The 20,166-nt window shown below is 38.8% G+C and overlaps 1 protein-coding gene across 2 annotated transcripts in view; it reads right to left on the minus strand.

Annotated features, from left to right (window-relative positions):
* rxfp1 (relaxin family peptide receptor 1) overlaps window positions 1-20,166 on the minus strand; it is a 72,239-nt gene that overhangs the window by 45,760 nt on the left and 6,313 nt on the right. For both annotated transcript variants that reach the window (XM_042492897.2, XM_088080827.1), the window contains exon 2: window positions 13,358-13,495. In XM_042492897.2, coding sequence (XP_042348831.2) covers window positions 13,358-13,495 — 138 coding nt within the window. The remainder of the gene's footprint in view (window positions 1-13,357; window positions 13,496-20,166) is intronic.

The raw sequence follows: 20,166 nt of genomic DNA on the forward strand, positions 1-20,166 counted from the left end.
AAGAAATAATGTAAAGGGCATCTAAATGCAGCTAAAAAAACAACTGATGTCAATCCAGGTTTCAAAGGGTTAATAAAATGGGAGTAAAACATCAGTCTTAAGTTTCTGATATTGATAGTGACAAAGCTAAATTTACAAAACCATGCAGCCATACATTGAAATTTCAGAGCACATTCGGGCGACATTAAATCATAATGTCATGTAAACCCACAGGGCGGGACGTGGTCGACCCATACATGTTGCTGTCATTCAGTGTTTGTCAGTGCCTTTATGATTAATTCACGTTTTCTAAAAAAAAATATCTTGACCTTAAGCAATTTTTTCTGGGACCTGCATAGTTATTAACTATGTTTTCATTACCTTGCTTTGGGGCGTGTGCAGTGTTTCTTGCAGATAAGCAAAAGTATAGAGTTATAAAAAAATACCTTATTACAAACCACACAAACTCACAGCTAACATTAATCACATACAGAAGAGTATTCCAAGAAAAGGCACCAGTGAAAGCAAAAAACAAAAGGTCTTTGGAAATAAAACACATTAATCATGAAAAGGAGAGTTGTAAAATTGATCTAACAAGGCCAGTAAGCAAGTTTATACATGAAAGTACAGTAGAGTTGTGTCGGTAGTATTGAAAGTACAGGAGAGAAGTTATAGAAAAACTGCATAAAACACATGCCGTCCTTCATAAAGTTACACAACACTTTGCAAAGAACTTGAAGACTACTGGAAGGATTCAGTGCAAAACCTCATCAGACTAATGACTGCAGAGATTTAGATTTTAGAAATGTCACCATACTGCTCCGGCCTTTTGTGCCGCTTGCATCAGTTGGACTGTAGGAAAAAGAAAAGCTTATGTTGGCATAAACAGGGCTTATGTGTCAGCCCTGTGGTAGTCCGGTGAGCTGTCCTGGGTGTAGCCCTACTCTCGCCCAATGTCAGCTGGGATAAGCTGTGCCAGGATAAACGGATACGGACAATGAATGAATATTTTTTGTAATCGGGTAACAAATTCCTTCAGTCCAGTTTGATACAACTTTGCCACTGTACTTTAAATCTCTGGAGAGAAGCTCCAGATCAGGCTGACCTAAATGAGCATGCTCACCAGCTGTAGCTCCCTGGTAGAGTGTGCACCTCATAAAGGCTGAGTCCTTTGCCACAATTGAGGTCTGTGGCTCTTTGCGGCACCTCATTTCCTGTTTCTCCCCACTTTCCAGTCACCTTCCAGCTGCACTACAATAAAGCTAAAAGTCCTAAATAATAAACTTGAAAAGATAAGCATGCTCTGACATGCAGTTAGAGGGAAACTTCACAGATTTTCAACCAGTTTTGTAACAAACCAATATGGTTAGAATATGTGAAAGAATTGTGGTAATCTGATCAAATATTAATCAATGTTACGTTACTGCACTGCCTATTTCTCACCTAAAATGTTTATAGAAAAGCCTTCATGGCGAGAGCTTGTTGCAAGGCAGCTTTATTTTTATAGCACGTTTCATACACCAGGGCAATTCAAAGTGCTTTACAGAGCCATAAAATATGAAAACATGAGAAAAGACAAAGATTTACAATAAAAGAGATAAGGGATAAGATATAAAAGGCAAAATCAATTCAAGTCACAGAGTGATTCATAGACAAACAGCGAGATTTTAAAATCAATTCTCTGAGTGACGGGTAGCCAGTGTGATGTCGATCTTATCTCTCTTACGCGGGAGAAAAATTGTCTAGTTTTTTAGTGTGGAGAGGATAAATCCCATTCATCAATTAAAAAGCAAATTCAGATGCACTACGTGGAGTGTTTATCCTTGAGGCTTAACAAATGTGTTGAATGCAGTCCTTTTTTTTTTTTTTTTTTGCAGCCATACAGCGTGATCTCTGATTAAAAACAGCTTGTGTGTTACAGAACCTTTTGTACTGCGGACTTGCTCAGAATAAGTCTATCATCTCAAAGACTTTGCTTTTTTAAAATCCCATTTTCCCCATTATTGTCTTGATGTGTACCATTTAGGGAAAGCTTTGACACAAACCTACTTACACTGCTGTCATCTACAGTACATGGCTCTCTGAAGTGGGAATTAAACCAGCAACAATGGCATCCGCTACCTACCAGGCTGTATGGGGATCATCGTGATGTGTATACACCACATGGAGGAAAGATAAAAGGTGTGTTATTGGAAATGTGTTCAGCTACGCTATTTTTGCACAGTCTAGTAATTGATTGTGAAGGGTGTCACTGCTGCCTTACTTACAGGAGTTTAGCTCTTTGCTATAAATAACATAGATTTATTTCTGTTGTCTTTGATATTTCTGAAGACAAATAAAAAGCCCAGAAGCGGTCAAGGATCAATAGTTTATTGACCAGATGATGATGTATAAGGCAGAGAAGGTAATGGAGTTATTACAAGGCATTTCAGAGAGCGTGTCAGATCGTGTTTGTAGTGTTTGAGCTGTGTGGCTCCTCGAAACATTGAGCCCATCAGAAACAGGAGAAGAGGAGCAATTTTAACAATATCAAAACAGAAGATAATGCTCTCTGTATCCGCTGGCCTCACAGCCAGGCTCACAGTTTAGCCCTCTGTTAACCGGAGACAAAGGATCACGATTGCGGCTTCAAGTTCACTTTTATTTAGCAAACGTTAGCAAGACCCACAAATCACAGTGTGTCTTTCACCTCGGTCGACACCGCAACAACCACCTCACTGGGAGAAGAGCGGGCAGCAGCTCTGTAGACGGACCCCTGTAACACCTGCCAATGTAAAAGCCCACAGACGTAATAAACCACAAACGTAATGCCGCTCTGCAGTGGACTTCATCTACATATTACGAGTTAGGTATCCTTCTGTGTCTGAATGGGGGTTGTAGCATCCCCCAGTGTAATAACAGCCTACAAACATAACACAAACATTAAGCTTTTAATCTAACAATTCCACAAACGTAATAGCGGGTACCAACATGTAACAGCTATTACATTTGCTGGGATTTGTTACATTTATAGGAAGGTGAAAACCTTCAGCTTTCAAAATTGCAACAACTTCCCACAAATGTACTATGAAAATGAAAAATTGTTGTTTGTATATTTACTTATACAGCTGCCAATGGGTTCGAGTCAGCTCATTATAAAATATCAGGGGTTTGGGCAGAGCGGGTGAAAAGTGTCAAAGCAGCGCTCTGAGTAACTTAGAAATAACGTTTTGTGCGATAAAGGCTGTGCATTAACAAGTCCACCTTCTACCTTAACATTTCCCTTCTCTGTCATTCTCTCTCTTATTCTCAAGCACGTATGCAGCTTTATCATTCCTGGCCAGTGCACAGGATTGTTTTGAGGCATGTAAATAAATAGATTTATGTTCTGCATAAGCAGACACCTCTGTAATGATGATCTCTCTGCAGCAGGTTCATCCGTGTTTCAGTAGCATACCAGTTCAGCACCACGGACAGCGCAAGAACAGGTCGCCCTGCCGAGACCCTGACAGGCTGAAAAGTCTCTCAAGAATGTCACACACTCTTAAGAACATTCAGTTCAAGTTTGGGTGGGTGGGGGTTTCAAAAATTTCTAATATTCGTGGGATTATTACATTAAAAGCTTCATATTTGTATTACATTTGTGGGCTGTTATTATGTTATAGAATACCAAACTCAGAATATATAGACAGAAGTCCGCTGACAAAGCAGCAACATGTGACGAGTTGGCATGAGAACGTGTCGGATGTGAGCTGAGCTCGACACTGTGGCTTGCATAAAATAACACTCTGCTAAATGTTTGCCTTTTCCCAATTTTCTGCCTCCCCCAGCTTCAAATAGTTCCTCTCTGCCCAAAAACTGCTTCCCTCAGGGGTCGAGGAGTCACTTATACCCATAACAGCCTCTTATCTTTTGGTACCAACTGTGCAAATGTGAGTGGAGAAAAGGAAGGAATGGTCGAGCTAACCAGTGAGGAGGAAAGTTCAAGAGGACAACAAACGAAAAATGTCCACTGAGGCGCTCATGCCACAGCTCATCTGAAACTGCAGCGCTGCTGAAGCTGACTGATAAACGGGCAGACCACAGCTGGAGCATGAAAGCTTTAATCTCCAGTCTGATCTATTTTCGTGCAGGAAAGTGCAGGAAAAAAAACACTGATTTCTAGAAGTTGTAAGACTATGAATGGGAAATTGTACTTTCTGCATGATGATGGAAAAAGAGGTTCAGAAATACTATTAATTCTACGCCTGAACATCAGTCAGGCAAAACTCTGCACTGATGTTCCTGCAAGTAATTTCCTCCATCCAATGTGCTGTCAACATGACTGAGCAGCCGCTTCCCTTTAAAATGACGGCACCCCTTTATCCAGTACACCACAGAAACCTGATCTTTTCTTTTGGCTGTCAGCAGAGGAAAAGACCAATCCTGTGAAAGATCACATCAATCTGCTGCCAACAACAGTCGAGAGAGCTGCTAGGTTTGATCAAGCCTCAGACAGCAAGAATTCAACAATGTAAAAACTTTTTTACCTCTCTTCACTTCGCTAACAAGCAGCTAGAGAGAAACAGAAACTCAAACTCCTGCCGTCTCTGCATGAGAGCGCGGAGCCGCTCAGCAACGAGAGACTTTCTGTCAGTGTGGCTCTCTCCTCCGTCAGCGCAGTGAAAGGCACACTGACAGAGAGCCAAACAACAGCTGCACAGATTGTCAGTCTGCAGAGGTCAGCAGGCAGAGAAGAAGAGTTACATATTCCACCTCTGCAGCGGGGAGAAAGGCGAGGAGGAGGTGCTTGCTGAGAGGTGGCAGGCGGTAACGGGGATTGTTGCAGTATTTTATAGGTGTCTGTGCCTGGTGGAATCTGTGTTTTAATGCTATTTATTTTTCCAACACAAAGGCTGAACAGGGAAAAAACACCTGTGAGGGACACAGTCGTTCATGAGGTAATCAAATAAGGCTTCGCTTAACAAATAATAAACTTTCCACTGTGTAAAATCAGGTTCACAAAGGCACTCGAGATCAACTCCGCAGGCTTTCTAAAGCTCAAGCAGGTTAGCTTAAGACTTTTACGAATTTTTTAATGCCACTTAACTTATTTTACAATAACCAAAACTTAAAATGAATTTGAACCAACATCAATTGCTTAGAGTTAGGAATGTCAATTCAATATAACATGATTAATTATTACTATTATTTCATTTTTGTACGAATTAAAAAGTTAGGTAATTTCAAACTTTCTGAAATGTAAAACAATGTAATTATGTTATCACAAAAAAATTTCTTGGTTTTATGTTTTGTTTTTTTCATTTGATTTGTTTGTTGTAAATGTATATGAGTGTTGTTGGTTCTTCTACCCTGATGTGATTGATGTTTAATTCGGTAAATTATATATATATTAAAATAGATATTACAAGTTATTTTTAGATTTTACGATGAAACATCTAAAAAAAAGTGGTGCATAATATCCTACTTCACATCTGAGCATTTTTAAGACTTTTGAAAGACTGATTTAAGACAATTTAATACAAATTAAGGCCTTATATATAGATTAATTAATTTATTGCCTTTTAAGATTTTTTAAGGATCTGTGGGAAACCTGCTTGAGTGAGTTATCCATAAAAACCCTTAGAATCAGAGGGGTCACGTGGAAGAAAACAAGACTCGGCGAGACTATACTTGGGTGCAGCCATCTGCACTAACAGTGTATCCTTGATCAAGACATTTCATATTCAGTGTAACTGGCACAGGGAGCTCTGAATTAATGAGTTTTGGTTATTTGAAGCTTTCACAAAGTCACAGAGGAAGATGAATGTTCCCTACAAAAATGCTGATATTTGGAAGGATTAAAACAATTATTTTATCAAACTCCACTGGAACAGTACTATGTTTTTTACAGGAGAAATACACCATACAGAAACATGGGTTACTCTGTGCATGACAGTTTTCACCTGGACGTTGCTACAATAAAAACATTTTTTCTGCCTCCAATAGCTGTCGGCATAGAGTTTTCGTGTTGTCTGTCCATCTATCAGTCCCATTTTCATGAATGTGAAATTCCCCCTGCAGGGAATCCAATCCAGCTCCATGCTGATTTCACTTTCAAGAGTCCTTTTAAGTAATTATAAAAAAAACTGGACAGTGAAAAGCCAGATAAGGACGAGCTCCTGCTGATGCAAATCTGCTTCATTATTTTTTTCACTGAGGTTACTCAAATGAATACTCAAGTTTACCCACAAAATAACCATTTATATATCAATTACTCATGCTGCTTTTGTGAGGAAAGGTTTTTCTCGCATGCCTCCAATCAACCAAAGAATTAATAAAACAGCAAACAATTACTGTTTCCTCCTCACTGGGGTTATAACTTTGATTAACTGAAGTTACTAAAGACCACATTTAACAACAACAATAAATTATCGGTTTAAAAACTCTCAAATAACTTGTGCAGCGCAATCAAGTCTCATGTCGAGTCATATGATCAGTATTTGATTAAGTAAATAAAAACTTCCTGCAAGACATCCGTTTAAGGTGCTTAAAACTACACATGACATAGCTTATTTTCTTCTTTCTTCTTGCAGTTTTATTCAAATCTCCACCTCTCGCTGCCTTTTTCTGCATCCGACCAGCTTCGAGGTCGCATGGCTCTCAGTTATTTATCAGTTGGCGGTCTGCCAAATGGAACAGTGAATACAGCCAGGATTCAAGCTAATCCAAGGACCTCAGTGAGCGAAGCAGCAGACATTAATAATGGGATGCTTTTAGATGTGCTTTACACCATTACATGAGTCATTTCAATAAAAGCAATTTAGAGTAGCTGAGAATTTGAGTTTTTTTTAAAAATAGTGAATTATTGTAGATGAGTCGCTTCATTTGTTTATTTCTACTTGTTTGGCAAAGTTGTGGGTAGTAAACAAAGATTACTGCTCTCTCGTTAAAACCTAATTGGTGACACTGATATGATATCTGGCAAGTCTTGGATTTTAAACGTAGTACATTTTTTCAGATGTGTCGACAGCCTGCACACCAGTAATTATGCCTCAGGTTCCAATTAGATAAACAAACCAACAAACAAATGTTACACTTGATCGGCCACTGCTGTGATTAAATGATCAGCTTCTCTTCTTTTGCAAACACGGAGGAGAGAAAAACATTACATATATATACAAATAATGCCGAAATATCTCCCAGATGACCGGCAGTACCAATGCATCAACCTTATTTCTGAAAAATAATGATTTGTCCGTGATTTTGGAGGAGTGAATCAGAGCAGTAGCTACTTTATGTCACTTTGTGTCTTTTGCAAACCACGTGGTTATGTCGCTGAATTCTACCAAAATTGAACTCGAATTCAAAAGTGAACTCATTGGAGTTACAGTTTGTTAAATCTGTTTCTTCAACAGTATGATTTCTAGTTACTGCCCGCCTTTAGCAGCGCAGGCGGCACTGAATTTTAAGCTTGGCGATTGGATATTTCTCACCAAAATGCAACTGGCTTGCTTAGTTCCTGTGTGCACAAGCTCGTACTGTTGACTTATAATCAAAGATATTTTGGGAGTGGAAGAGGCAGACAGCATGTTTCGGGCTGCCTCGCTGAACACAGAAGCACTGAGAGGGTTACATTTAACACAGTTTGAGATTTTATTTTCTAAATGTAATAGCATCGTGTGGTTTAAAAAAAAAAAACCCAAAGCCCCACAGCCTCACACTAGGACTGCCTTCTTTACAAAAACCACCAAAAACCTTGGCTTCTAACCAGGGTTTAATCAACACCTTCTAAATAAAAATTTAACATGAATGAACTGAACAAAGACGGTGAGTTTTTCAGGGTCCCTGTATTGGATTGTATCACAGTGTGAAGGAATGGTTTGACTACCTCTTGAAAGGTAACCTCGAAGTCAGTCTCTTACTGAAAAAGCTCATTTTCCCTGTTGTGGACAGAATAGAAACAGTATTACACTGACTCTTTGAGTAAAAGTGCACCTTGTAGGTTTTCTGAAGGCAAGGTTTTCTATACAGCAGCAGAGAATATAACAACATTTCTGTTCGACACATAAAACACAATTTACTGAACACTACTTCTCATTGCTAACCTGCTTCTATATGCCTGATGTAAGAATACATACCTACTCTGACATGTGCAATAATGGAAATGATTCAATATCCACAAGCATTTCCAAACAGTTTATAACGTAGTTTACCCCATTTGTCGAGTCAGGGATAAGTATTATGGGAGGGGTAAAATGCCACCAGTTCAACAAACTGAAGCTGTAGAGCAGGTTACTGCACCACGGCAGTGGACAGCTCTTTTACTTCAGTAAATGTAGCAATACACCACATTATAATAATACTCCAAGACAATTTTTAGTCATGCATTTAAACTTTTCCTAAACTGACATTACCGCCTCATATTTGTATGCCCCCACGGACCAATCAAGTTGTAGTCACAGTTTACATCCATGTCTGTCCAGCTATGTAGACAATGCTTCAAATATCAACACGGTCTATCTCCAAAGTCGTCCTCCCTGAAATTGTCCAGCAAGAAGGCATGTCAGACTGAACACTGGAGAAAAAAACAAATTGGTGATTCAGTGTGAACATCAGGCTGTCTTATCGCACCCTGCTGCACTTGTGCTTGTTCTGTCTGAACGCTTAATCACATGCATGCTGTGGAGTCCTCAAGTGGGACAAGAGTTTTTGGCTTCTCACTCCCCCGAGGCAGGCGGCTATTTTCAGCTGGAGTTTATGACTGGTCTATGACAGAGTGAGAAATCTGCATCTCACTCTGAAGTTATGGAATCATGAAACCATTAAATTCTTCCGGGAAAAGCCGATAATGACGGAATAATGCTCTAGCTGTTTTCATTAAATCTGCTGGCTCAGTCAGACACCACAGTGTAGCTTGAGAAGATGGAGCAAAAATAAATAAATAAACATCTTTCATTCATTTTCTGTTCTGTGGCTTCAAGAATTTAAGTGATTTGGCATTTTGCACTATGCCTCCTTAAAGAGATGCACTTAACCTGAAATCTTATCCAGAGGAAATAAGGGGCTCGGTGTCTTGCTCAAGAATGCTTGACAGTCAAACTGCCTTTTTATCAGTGTCCCTAAAACTCAAAGATGAACAATGTGAATCCCCTAAAAAGAGTTATATACAAAAGGTCTGGTGTGAATAGCCTCCTTGCAAATACAGAGGAAGAGGAAGTTTCCTTCGTGGTTAGAGATACATTTATTCATGCCCGATAACTAATTTCAAGAGATGTTTCTGACATTTGTTTGTCGTCATTAAATTTTCATTTAAAAATTTGCGAGATTAACTTTTAAAAACAATAAGCAAACTTTGCTTCTGCAGATGAATAAATTAAACATAAGTAATGAAATGAATTAAATTTAAACAAAAGCATAAGTCTGATTTTCAGGCGTGTTGTGTGATGAAAAACATGCTGTTTAGAGCCAACCTATGCAGCTGAAAAGTGTATCACTTATATTATTAACTGTTTTGTGTTGTGATTTTTAAGGTTTTTTCCAGGGATATTTCTGCTAAATCTATTCTAAAGGTCAGAGTTAGATGTGCACTATGAAAATGTGAATTTAAGGGTTATGTTCATTAAATCTGCAGTAATTGCTTTTTTTGTGGCCACTGGGCAACTTCAACAAGCTGCAAACACAACAATGATAATTAACCAAACTAAGGGTGGGTGATACATCAGATATACCCTATGTTTCTTGGGATGTATAAATTAACTATACTACGAACATTGAGTGTAAATTCTCACTTCATTTTTTTTTTTAGCCACCGGCATGAGACAATTTAGATGTATTTTGCAACTATGGAGCATCAGCATGACTTGAAAATATTATTAATATATAAACTGGAGAGCTGTTAGTTTGTTTCCAACTCACAGTGAACAAAAATTGTTGGAGGCACTGTGGTAAAAGTTTAGCTTTCCACTCACTGCTTACATCCAACCCTTGACAAGAAAATTCAAGTTCACAGCAAAAACATCAACATCTCTGACCCGAGATGAGCTGGGTCAGTGGAACCAGTGTTGCTGGTTCCACTGGTTGCCTTTAATTGATAGGACAGTGCAAGTGTGGATGGGGGAGAGCGGGGGGGGTGACATGCAGCAAAGGGCCGAGGTCGGACTCAAACCCCCGGCCGCTGCGGCGAGGACAGAGCCTCTACACATGGGGGGCCTGCTCTATAATCTTATTTTATTTCACTTTATTATTTAACAGTAGCTGCTTTAACACATTTAATGATTTTGGATGTTAGTAGTCTACAGTAGTTTAGAGGAAATTTCAAAATATCTATATATATATTGTGTATCGCGATATAGCCTAAATAGATCCTATTTTAGTTTTCAAGCCATATCGCCCAGCTCGATAACAAACTGTTGCTTCTTTTCTATGTAGAGATATGAAGAAACATTAACATTCACATGCTAGTTACCAACTTTGTCCACCACCTTTCCAGCACCAAACAGCAGACAATGTGTTATTAGGGCTGCCTTCAACTAGAAATGAGGTAGATGAAAGAACTGAGTTTCCCTTTTTACATTACACTAACAGTGGTGAACCTAAGGTCAAAAATCACTGTTTAATGTCAGTGCATTATCTGTTTTCAGCCTTTATGTTTTATTCATATCGTTTTGGTCACAGTCAAATTTCCTCCCAGTGTTGACTGTTTTGCTACAGCCAGCTGCAGCACCTCGATTTCATCCACTGATTTATTCTGTTCTGTTTGATCTACAAGAGATTTGCTGCCATTCAGTGTGATTCTGTCGAGGCAAGCAATTTCACAGGCCGACGTTTAACTCGGAGAACGTTAAATGGGTTAAGGATTCATGCTAGAGATTGCACCTACATCAATGGATGTTGACGTGGATGTTGCTCCTGCTGCATGGGACCAGATTTTTTTACTAATAGAGTGAAGAACTGTGTTTAAATCAATCAGCACCCAGCTAGGTATACTTCTGAGTGGGACAAGAGGACCGTTAACAGCTGTGTCAATTTCTGTAATCCTGAGCTGTAATTGCCAACAATGAACTTGTTTCGAATTTGAATTCGGCATATTGCTAAATATAGCTGGAGACAGGAAAACACATTTTCCATAAACCATAGACTTCATAAGCCACCAGCACTTAGTGGACACAGAGCTGACATCAGCTCACAATCCTCCCTGAGGCACAAGAAAATCGAGCCTGGGGAACAGACAGAAGTCAGGGGAATTCAGGGCTGTCATTTATTATAATTTGACAGCTGTTTTATAAGCTGCACCTGTTCCAGCACCGGCGTCATGATTGATTATCGTCTCCTCGAGTCAAATTCAGAAAATCAGTCATGTGTGAGCCTTTTTTTCTGATGATCAGCAAAGGTGAGGAGGCTTCGGCATTAAAAAGTTTACATTATAAAACTATCGGCTTTCCTTAGATTGAAAGTGCGTTTAACTTTTATCATCGGCTAAATGTCTTTCTAAGTCATGCAGCTGCAGTGTCAGTGTACTTACAGAATGATATATTACTGGACATGCTTCATCCTCTTTTCAACAATTCAACATCAAAGTCTTCAGAGGATTGGTACTCAACTTTCAACCTGCAGGCCATATCTGGCCCCAAGATGGGGTGCCTGTTGGCCCCCAAACCATTTTCTAAAAGTAAAGTGATTCACACTCCGGTGCCAGAGTACATACTGCAACAAAATAGATCTTTTTTACCAAAAAAAGTGCCAGTGGAGGATCCCCCCGAACCCTGACAGAGGTCCTATCTAAGCCAATAATGTGCTAAAATATGAGAAATGTCCTAAAATCCCAGAAATGTTTTAAAATCAGAGAAAAGTCCTAAAATCCTAGAAATGTTTTAAAATCAGAGAAATGTCCAAAAATCTGAGAAACATTCTCAAGTCCTAGAAATGTCCTAAAATCTGAGAAATGTCCTAAAATCCTAGAAATGTCCTGAGACACTATACGGGGCTGCTGCAAGTAGGCCCTGGCCTCCTGCCATTTTGCCAAAGTGGCCCCCAAGCAAAGCAAGTCCCTGCTTAAGACGTACACTAGACTCCTGCAGCGGGTGTGGAACTCGCAAACCCACAAATAGTGTGCATAACAGGTGAAAATACATTTTTGGTATCGGTAAAAAAATTAATTAGAAGGGCTGTGGATGCAATCTTCGATATTCATCTTCACAGGCATAATTTAACTGCTTTTGGAGCAGCTCACCAGCACATAATTTAAAAAATGTACAGCTGCTGTTTAATGCTGGTGCTGTGGCACGATTAATGAGGGTGCCAGCTGTGCAAAAAATACCTATGATTTTGGAGGTGTGAGTGTGACTAATGAGCTGTAATGCGTTGTTGACAAGGTGGAAACATTCATCCCAAGAAAACCTCTAACTTCCTGCTCCCAGGAAGCATCCTGATGGGATGCCTGAACCACCTCAACTGGCCTCTTTTGACGCAAAGGGACAGAAGCCCTCCTCCAAGCTCCCTCTGGATTTCTGAGCTCCTTACCCAATCTCTAAGGCTGAGCCCAGAGAAAACACATTTTGCCCACTAGAATGCAATCTTATTCTTTTGCTTACTACCAAAAGCTCATGACCATATGTGAGGGTTGAGATGTAGATGGTACAGTAAATTAAGAGCTTTGCCTTTTGGCCCAGCTTCCTCTTCACCCCGATAGTCTGTTGCAGTCCGTGCATCAAGTCACCTGACACTGGATGTCAGGATCCTTGTTTGAGGATATGTTGTCTATCTAAAGCCTCATTCCCATTGCTCAAAAAACCCGCCAATACCCACTAATATCTGGCTTTTTAATATGATTACGTACAATCGGCATTCACACTGAGGTCAAATGACTCTGCAGAAGACACAAGTTTTTATCGGCATTGATGGAAATACATCATCTGGGCAGCACGCTAATTTCAGCTCCTAAACTAAATAGACACAATGACGCACTGTCACTCAGTACTGTCTGTCTCCTCCTAAGCAGCGCTAAAACACTGATCCAAATGAGTCTGCACCGAGTTTGAAAGAGAGATTGAATAAGTAAGAGATGTAGAAAGAGAAAAGACCACTGAAACGTTTTCAAAGACCTCTGTTCCTGCTGCTGTCTGCTGTTCACCTGCCTGTTCACGTCACAGGGACACACCAACAAGACATCACACACTAACACACGCCTGCTGACAGAAAGGCACTCGCTCTCCAGCAGTGAATTCAGTGGCAGTGGGAATAAAGCCAAACACTCATATTTAGCAGGTTTACCCGTGTTTAAAAAACCTGTGTGCACACACTGATTTTGGTGGGAAAGGGGTATAAGTGCCCAACAGAGCCGGTAAACTGCAGATTTTGGCATGAGGTCAAACAGCGCATGGTCTTATAAAAGCTTGTAAAAGTAGAAACAATGAATTACCACAGTTCTCCTCGTCCGCCTGATTTCCACAGTCATCGATGCCATTGCAATGCAGGAGCTGAGGGAGACACACGGTCAGGTTGCCACAGGGGAAATATCCAAGGGGACACGATGCCTTCTCCTCTGTGACATTGAGTGCTGTAAACAAAGCAGAATATTCAAGAATATGATTATGCATGTACCTTTTCTGCCACTTGTCTTCTTTAGAGATGTATTGAAAGCCCTTGTCAAAGATTTTAGTTAACAAGTGGAGTATGTGCATCTCATTAAGGAAACTTTTCAAATCCCATGTTAAAGGGCTCCATCAGTGCTTCAGGGAGCTTTTGTGCGATCCATGATGAGTTCGCTCAACAGTGTTGTATGGCTACTGTTGTACTCTATGACACGTGTAAATCATGCAGATACAAAAACAAACAGCACAGAGTGACAAATGTGGGGAAACTAAGACAGACCACATATGAAGACGGAGGATGAAATTTTTCATTTCCTCATCTCACGCTGTCTTGATTATTAACATTCCTTATTCATGTGCTGTACTGAGTCTGCCTTATCATGCCTCTGGTCAGGAGACAGGACAATGACGAGACAGCTGCAAATTACACCTTAGACTTATCTGGAGTCCCTGCACTGGAATTTGGGATTCTGCTCATTATCTAGGCAGCACTGAACGGTCTGGCTTCAAGCTACATTTTTGATTTATTATGTCATTATGTCTCAACAAGACCTCTTGCATTTTCTCACCTTCTGTCCCTAATTAAGAACCAAAGGCAACCGTGTCTTCTCCTTATCAAAATGAAGTCAGTGGAAAAAAACTTAGCTAGTTCATTGAAGGACCACTCGAAGCTGGCTCCAAAGCAGAGTAAATCCACTATGATCATAGCAGCATAGGATGAGTGGCCTGACAGAGCAGAAGCTTAGTTTGCGGAGGAGATGAATTCTTCTGGTTTTGCACTCTGCTAACTTGAATGAGGAAAAAAACGACATATTCTTGCAACTCCTCTGGACTTTCCAAATGTTATTGGATCGAATGGATCAAATTCTGGCAGGGAAACACTTTTGCTGTGGTTGTGGCGCTCAAAACATGCATCCACTGATTTACAGATGTCTCTTTTGCCATGTAAGTCCATGGGTCTTTTTTGGCTGCCGAGCATCATAATTACACTTTTACACTTCCTAGGGGCTTGGCAGTCCACAAATCAATTTACATCATGGTATCTACATCCAATGTTCGTATATACTATGGTCTTATCCCATGGCCCTTTGCTTTAAAATGAATTTTTCATCTTTGTAAACTCTGTTTTATGTGTTTGATAAGAGTAAATATGATGATTACTTTCTGAAAATACACCAAACATACCACTTCATATACATGCATTTGGCTTTCAAGCATATTGAAGTGGCATTGAGAAGCTCAGGATGCTTCAGTACACACAGAGCTAGTTAATGACATATTTTCAAGTTAATTACATTACACTGATAATTGTAATTATAATTATACCACCTCATCATTTCATGAGCACCAGTCTCTGATTAGAAGGCTTACATCTGTCTGTCTATAGAGTCTATAGTCTCTGTCTATAGTGGAACATCAGATTAAACTGTGTAAAGAAAAAGTGTTGCTGGTTTTATTATGAGTTTGACTCCTAGTATTTTGCACAAACAAATATTTTAACTTTGTATACAAAATTTATTCAAAGATAATAAACAATTCATCTCTTTTTCTGGTGAATAAATTCCTGTCGAATAATCAGGGTTCCCACACAGCCCACGTTTCATGGGCAAATTGACTTTTCAAGGGCCGATAAGAAAATATAATGATCACTCACAACAAATAACAAAATTCACAACTGTATGGTATACTTTACTCTCAGTGTTAATTATTGTGCAAACATTAAGCAGAAACTTTTTCCCATCTCTAATAGTTGGTTATGTTTATTGAAATATGTGGAAGGCTATCCTTGGAAGAGTATTGTAACAATAATTTCATTTAATGCAACAAATTTCCTTGACTTTTTTCAACCATTTCAATATTTTTTGCTAATTCCATGAATTCTGAAGGCATGAAAAAAGACTTCATGACTATTCCAAGTTTTCCATGACCACAGGAACTCTTGATAATTCAAGAATTCAGTGTCCCATTAAATCACAATCCTGTTTTTTGTAGTGTTTACTTGTGCCTCCAGTTATGCTATTTTATGCTTGACAGAGTGCCACAGGAAGTTAGCATCACCCTGGTTCCCTCGTCAAAAAGTCTATAGGATTTTTCCATTGGATTCTGGATTCTCACAACTTAACGTTGCTACCACAATGAGACCGTAAAGCGACGCAGTGTGATGACGTTCTGCAGTCTCTTTTAGTCATTTGTTAACAACCATTTTTTCAAGACACATAAAAGCTTAAGTTCAAGAGTGGTGTATTTAATTTTTCAATGTTTTATATCATACAACAAAAGTTCCTTAAGCTTGTTTTAACAACAGACTTCATTCAGGCGAAAAAAGGGAACCAGAGGTGCTGAAATGCAAAGTTATTTCCGGGTTTTAGGACTCCGTCTTGTATACACAGTTTACATGCATTAATAAATGCATTGACAAATCCTCAGTGGCTTCAGCTTGTGCAGAATGCAGTTGCTCAAATTTTAATTGGGACAAATTGTAGGTCACATATCACCCCAATTTCCGCAGCTCTCTACTAGTTGTCAGTTAACTATGGGACTGATTTTTAGAGTCTTGCAATAACTTTTAAGGCCTAATATAGTTTGGGCCCCAGTTAACCGAGCTTCTCACTCCCTGTGCTCCAAGTTGTAACCTGAGATCCTCAACCTTCGCTAGTTGTCCCTATAGGTCACGGCTGGTAACCAAACACGTGCGACTCTGGAATTCTCTGCCTGAGGAGATCACGATTATTATTTCTTTGTTGCCTGATTTGTAACTTTTGAGTTTAATTGCTTTTGTACTGTTTTGCCTCTTTGCCCGGTATTTGTCTTAGTTTGTAGCACACTTTGTTTATATAAGTGCTTTAGAATACAGTTATTTATATCATACTACTATAAAGCTTTGTAAAAGCATTTATAAAGCACCAGCATTTGGTCAATCTGTTCTTTTTTTGCCATGTTTAAAACAAAGCTTTATTTTTCGGCAAAATCTGAGACAATGATTGCCTTGAATACTGTCTGTCGAACTGATTTTTATACTGATGGATTTTGATGCATTGAGTTGATTTTTGTGATTTAATGTTCACATCACGGGTCTTTTATGTATTGTGTTTTTTTATGTGGTGAAATGTTTACATTTATGGACTTTTATGTATTTTTCTGTTTTAGGTAGTTTAGGCTACTTACTGTTCTGTCTTTTTTGTTTTGTTTTGTTTGTTTGTTTACCTGGCCAGGGACAACAGATGTAAATAAGCTGCTGGCTAACTCTTGTGCAATTGCTTTTCATTGCGCCCTGTCCCTGTGGAAAAAAAATAAATAAATAAAATTGTCTGTCAAAAACATTGCATTTTGGCGTATTTCCATACTAATATTAATATTGCATCTTGCGTTTGTAGGCAATCATACAGATTAGATGCAACAACATCACTAATTTTAGGCAACCAACAGCCACCATCATTTTAGTCTTTCAAAATGAAGTCTGCCAGTTTGAACATCTTGTTTACTGGAAAACACATGAAACACTGACAAATCGTTTTACACTTTTGTTTATTTGAGAGAGAGCTTTTGGTGATACCCTCGTGTTTCTGAGTTCCTACTAATAACAGATCAAATATTTGTTGTTATATCAACACCAGATACTTTCAGCAACATCACCGAATAATTTAAAGATTTTGGGGGGCATTTCAAGCCCTCAAGGCAGTGGAGAAATGACATTCAACAAAAGGTCCCTGACTAGACTCAAACTGAGGATGCTGCTGTTAAAACCACGAGTATCCTTGGGTAAACTACAACATTTGCTCTTTTTAAAAAAATTTTGTTGTCAAAAACATCGATTTCTTTCTGAAGGCAATCTCTCAGTATCAAGACCCAAAGACTTTTTACTACATAAACTGTGATATAAGCAGAGAAACGACACATGTCTTCAGACACACTTCATTTTGGATTATTGTAGCATGTTGGCTCACAGTCATTTCAGCTGATTATATTTATCATTCATCCATGTGTTGAACAGCACAGTCATCACTTCAGCTGTGCTACATAATGAACACTCAGCATGATCACGCATGACTCAAAGCAAAATAGATGATTACATGAAGAAAGAAAATACTTTCTGCTTTATTATCTATCCTGTCCAAGGAAAGCAGTGTTACTGTTTTGATTTACTTATTATTGGTTTGGGAATACTGAACTTCTTCAGTCTAAAGTAGATGGTACAGTGTTGATGATTTTAAAATAACTTGCAAGTTTGCAAAAATAAAGTGCAAACAGCAGATCTGAAAGTCCATATTTACAAATCTGAAAATCTGCTTTAGCCACTGCAGCTACATCTACGAGTTTTGTGATTATGTTACATTTTTCATGAACAGTCCTTCTTGATTGACAGCCAGAAATGAAAACTGTCACTACTGATGTCCTCACCTACAGTTAAAAAGTGGAATGGACCTCATATGACTTTGGATATCTGGCATATGCTTGGGCTGTATCCTCCTGACAGTATTTTTGTAAGATGTGAGCTGCTTGTGATAGAAGAAATGTACCTTATTGTTTATGTACCGTATTGTTTTTCTATGTCAATAACGTACTTAGAATAATAAATAGACATGAAATCAGCTATTCGAGTACTTGCTTCTTGGGTAGATATTTGGTTTTCAATTTAGACATTTGGATATTCTTTTTTTTTTGTGTTTTTGCCGAGGACGAATGACGATTCAGTGTTTGTAATACTGCTGTTGCACCTGTCACAAACACAGTGATGGGAATTATCATTTTACCCAACAGTTCTTTATGGGTTTATTGGCTGAGTCCAGCCATTTCTGTGTCGGCGTGAGCAGCACGAGAATGTAAACACCCCGCAGCACACTGCGAACGGAGCTCTGTCCTGCAGCACAGAGCAGCTGAATTGCAATATCTTCCATAATGTGGACGCTTATCATTTTAGAGGCACACACGCGCGCGCACACACACACACACACACACACACACACACACACACACACACACACACACACACACACACACACACACACACACACACACACACAAACACACAAATACTAACTAATTGTTGACTGGAAGCTTTAAGTTCACAAAAAAACATCAAGACTTCCGGTCTGAGACGAGCTGCGTGCCTCAAAATAAAAGCACCAGTGGTTCTATTTTGACTTGTGTCATTATCACAATACTTTATTTATCTTCATTATAACATCATTTTATTTAACTTTATTATAACAATATTTTACTGTATGAGAGAGGCTGCTTTATTTGACTTTACAGTAACTGTACTGTAGTCATTAAATGTTGTATTTTAGTAGTTAACAGTATTTTAGATGAGATTTAAAAATAATGAGATATATTTCATGTATCACGATATAGCCTCAAAATATTACAACATTTTAGCACCCAGCTCAGGCACACTGTAATACCTTGTTACTGTCCAAGCCTAATTTAGGGAGAAATTGGTCCCTGCTTACAGTAAGTGGTAAAGCAGAGTTATAACTTCAATATTGTGATAACTTGAAGATGAACAACTATTTACAACTAGTTTTAATGCCTGAGAACCTATTTTTGGTATTAACAACAAGTTTTCTGTATTTTGAATTTGAAGTCACATAACACCAATTTTTAGTAAAAATAGTAATAATAAACACCATTTCTCTTTCTTACAAAGAAAATTTACAACTAACCAAGGCAGAAAAATAACTGTACATTTTTATGTAGATAAGCTTTATTTGTTTGTATGTGCACTGAACACTTATATGATGTTTTATTAAAACACGAGAGATTTTCATCCATTATTGGCTTAGTTTTGCAGCTGATGCATCATAATACAGCGATGAGGTTTCAGTTAAGTGCTGCCACTTAACTGTGAAAATCCAACATGTCATACACAAGAGGCGCACTAATAAATTACACCATGGCAACTCTGTCTGCGAGCTAGATGGAGAGGATGTTTCAAAATGTCTGTTTTCCAAAACAAATCACAAAGAAATCATAACTCCCAGGGGAATAAATATGTAAATTAATGGCAAATATGAAATTGGTTTAGAGCCACACATCCTCTGATCTGTGCGATGTATGATGGATGCCTGTCCCTACATCACCAGGAGAAATGATTTCAGTCGAAAGAACTCCATCTCAGAGTATGATTCTTCATGTTTCAAATAATACACAAGGAAACAGTTGACATTTTTCTAATTAATGAAGAGAGGTAGCAAAAATCAACAGCTCTGACAAAAATATTTCATCATTAACAAAACAGTTTGCAGCTGACAAGAAATAATGAAGAGGGTCCAACAGTGTGATATGAATCATCTCCCTGGGTCCCAATTGTAACACATCCTTAATCAAGCTTGTCAATCAAAGTTTAACATTTACAGCATAACAGTGTCAGGAAATACTGACAAAGAAATCCACTCTCAACCACCCACTGGGCTTTGCCAGACTTAAAGAAGATGGCCTTTAATACAACTAGGCTGTCTCTGCTGTAGAAAGAAGCAAATACTTTTGAATTGGTGCTACATGACCAGAGAAAATGGAGAAAAAGGATGCTTTTGCACTAGAGGTAGAAAACCTACAACTACCGAAATGTAATGCACCACAGAAGACCAATAAAGGCTCCTCCTGGCAGGTGACGTAATGCAAACTCGTACATTTGGGG

Source organism: Plectropomus leopardus, chromosome 8 (assembly GCF_026936395.1).
Source record: "Plectropomus leopardus strain MGB_pleo_1.0 chromosome 8, ASM2693639v1, whole genome shotgun sequence".
Classification (NCBI taxonomy): Eukaryota; Metazoa; Chordata; class Actinopteri; order Perciformes; family Serranidae; genus Plectropomus; species Plectropomus leopardus.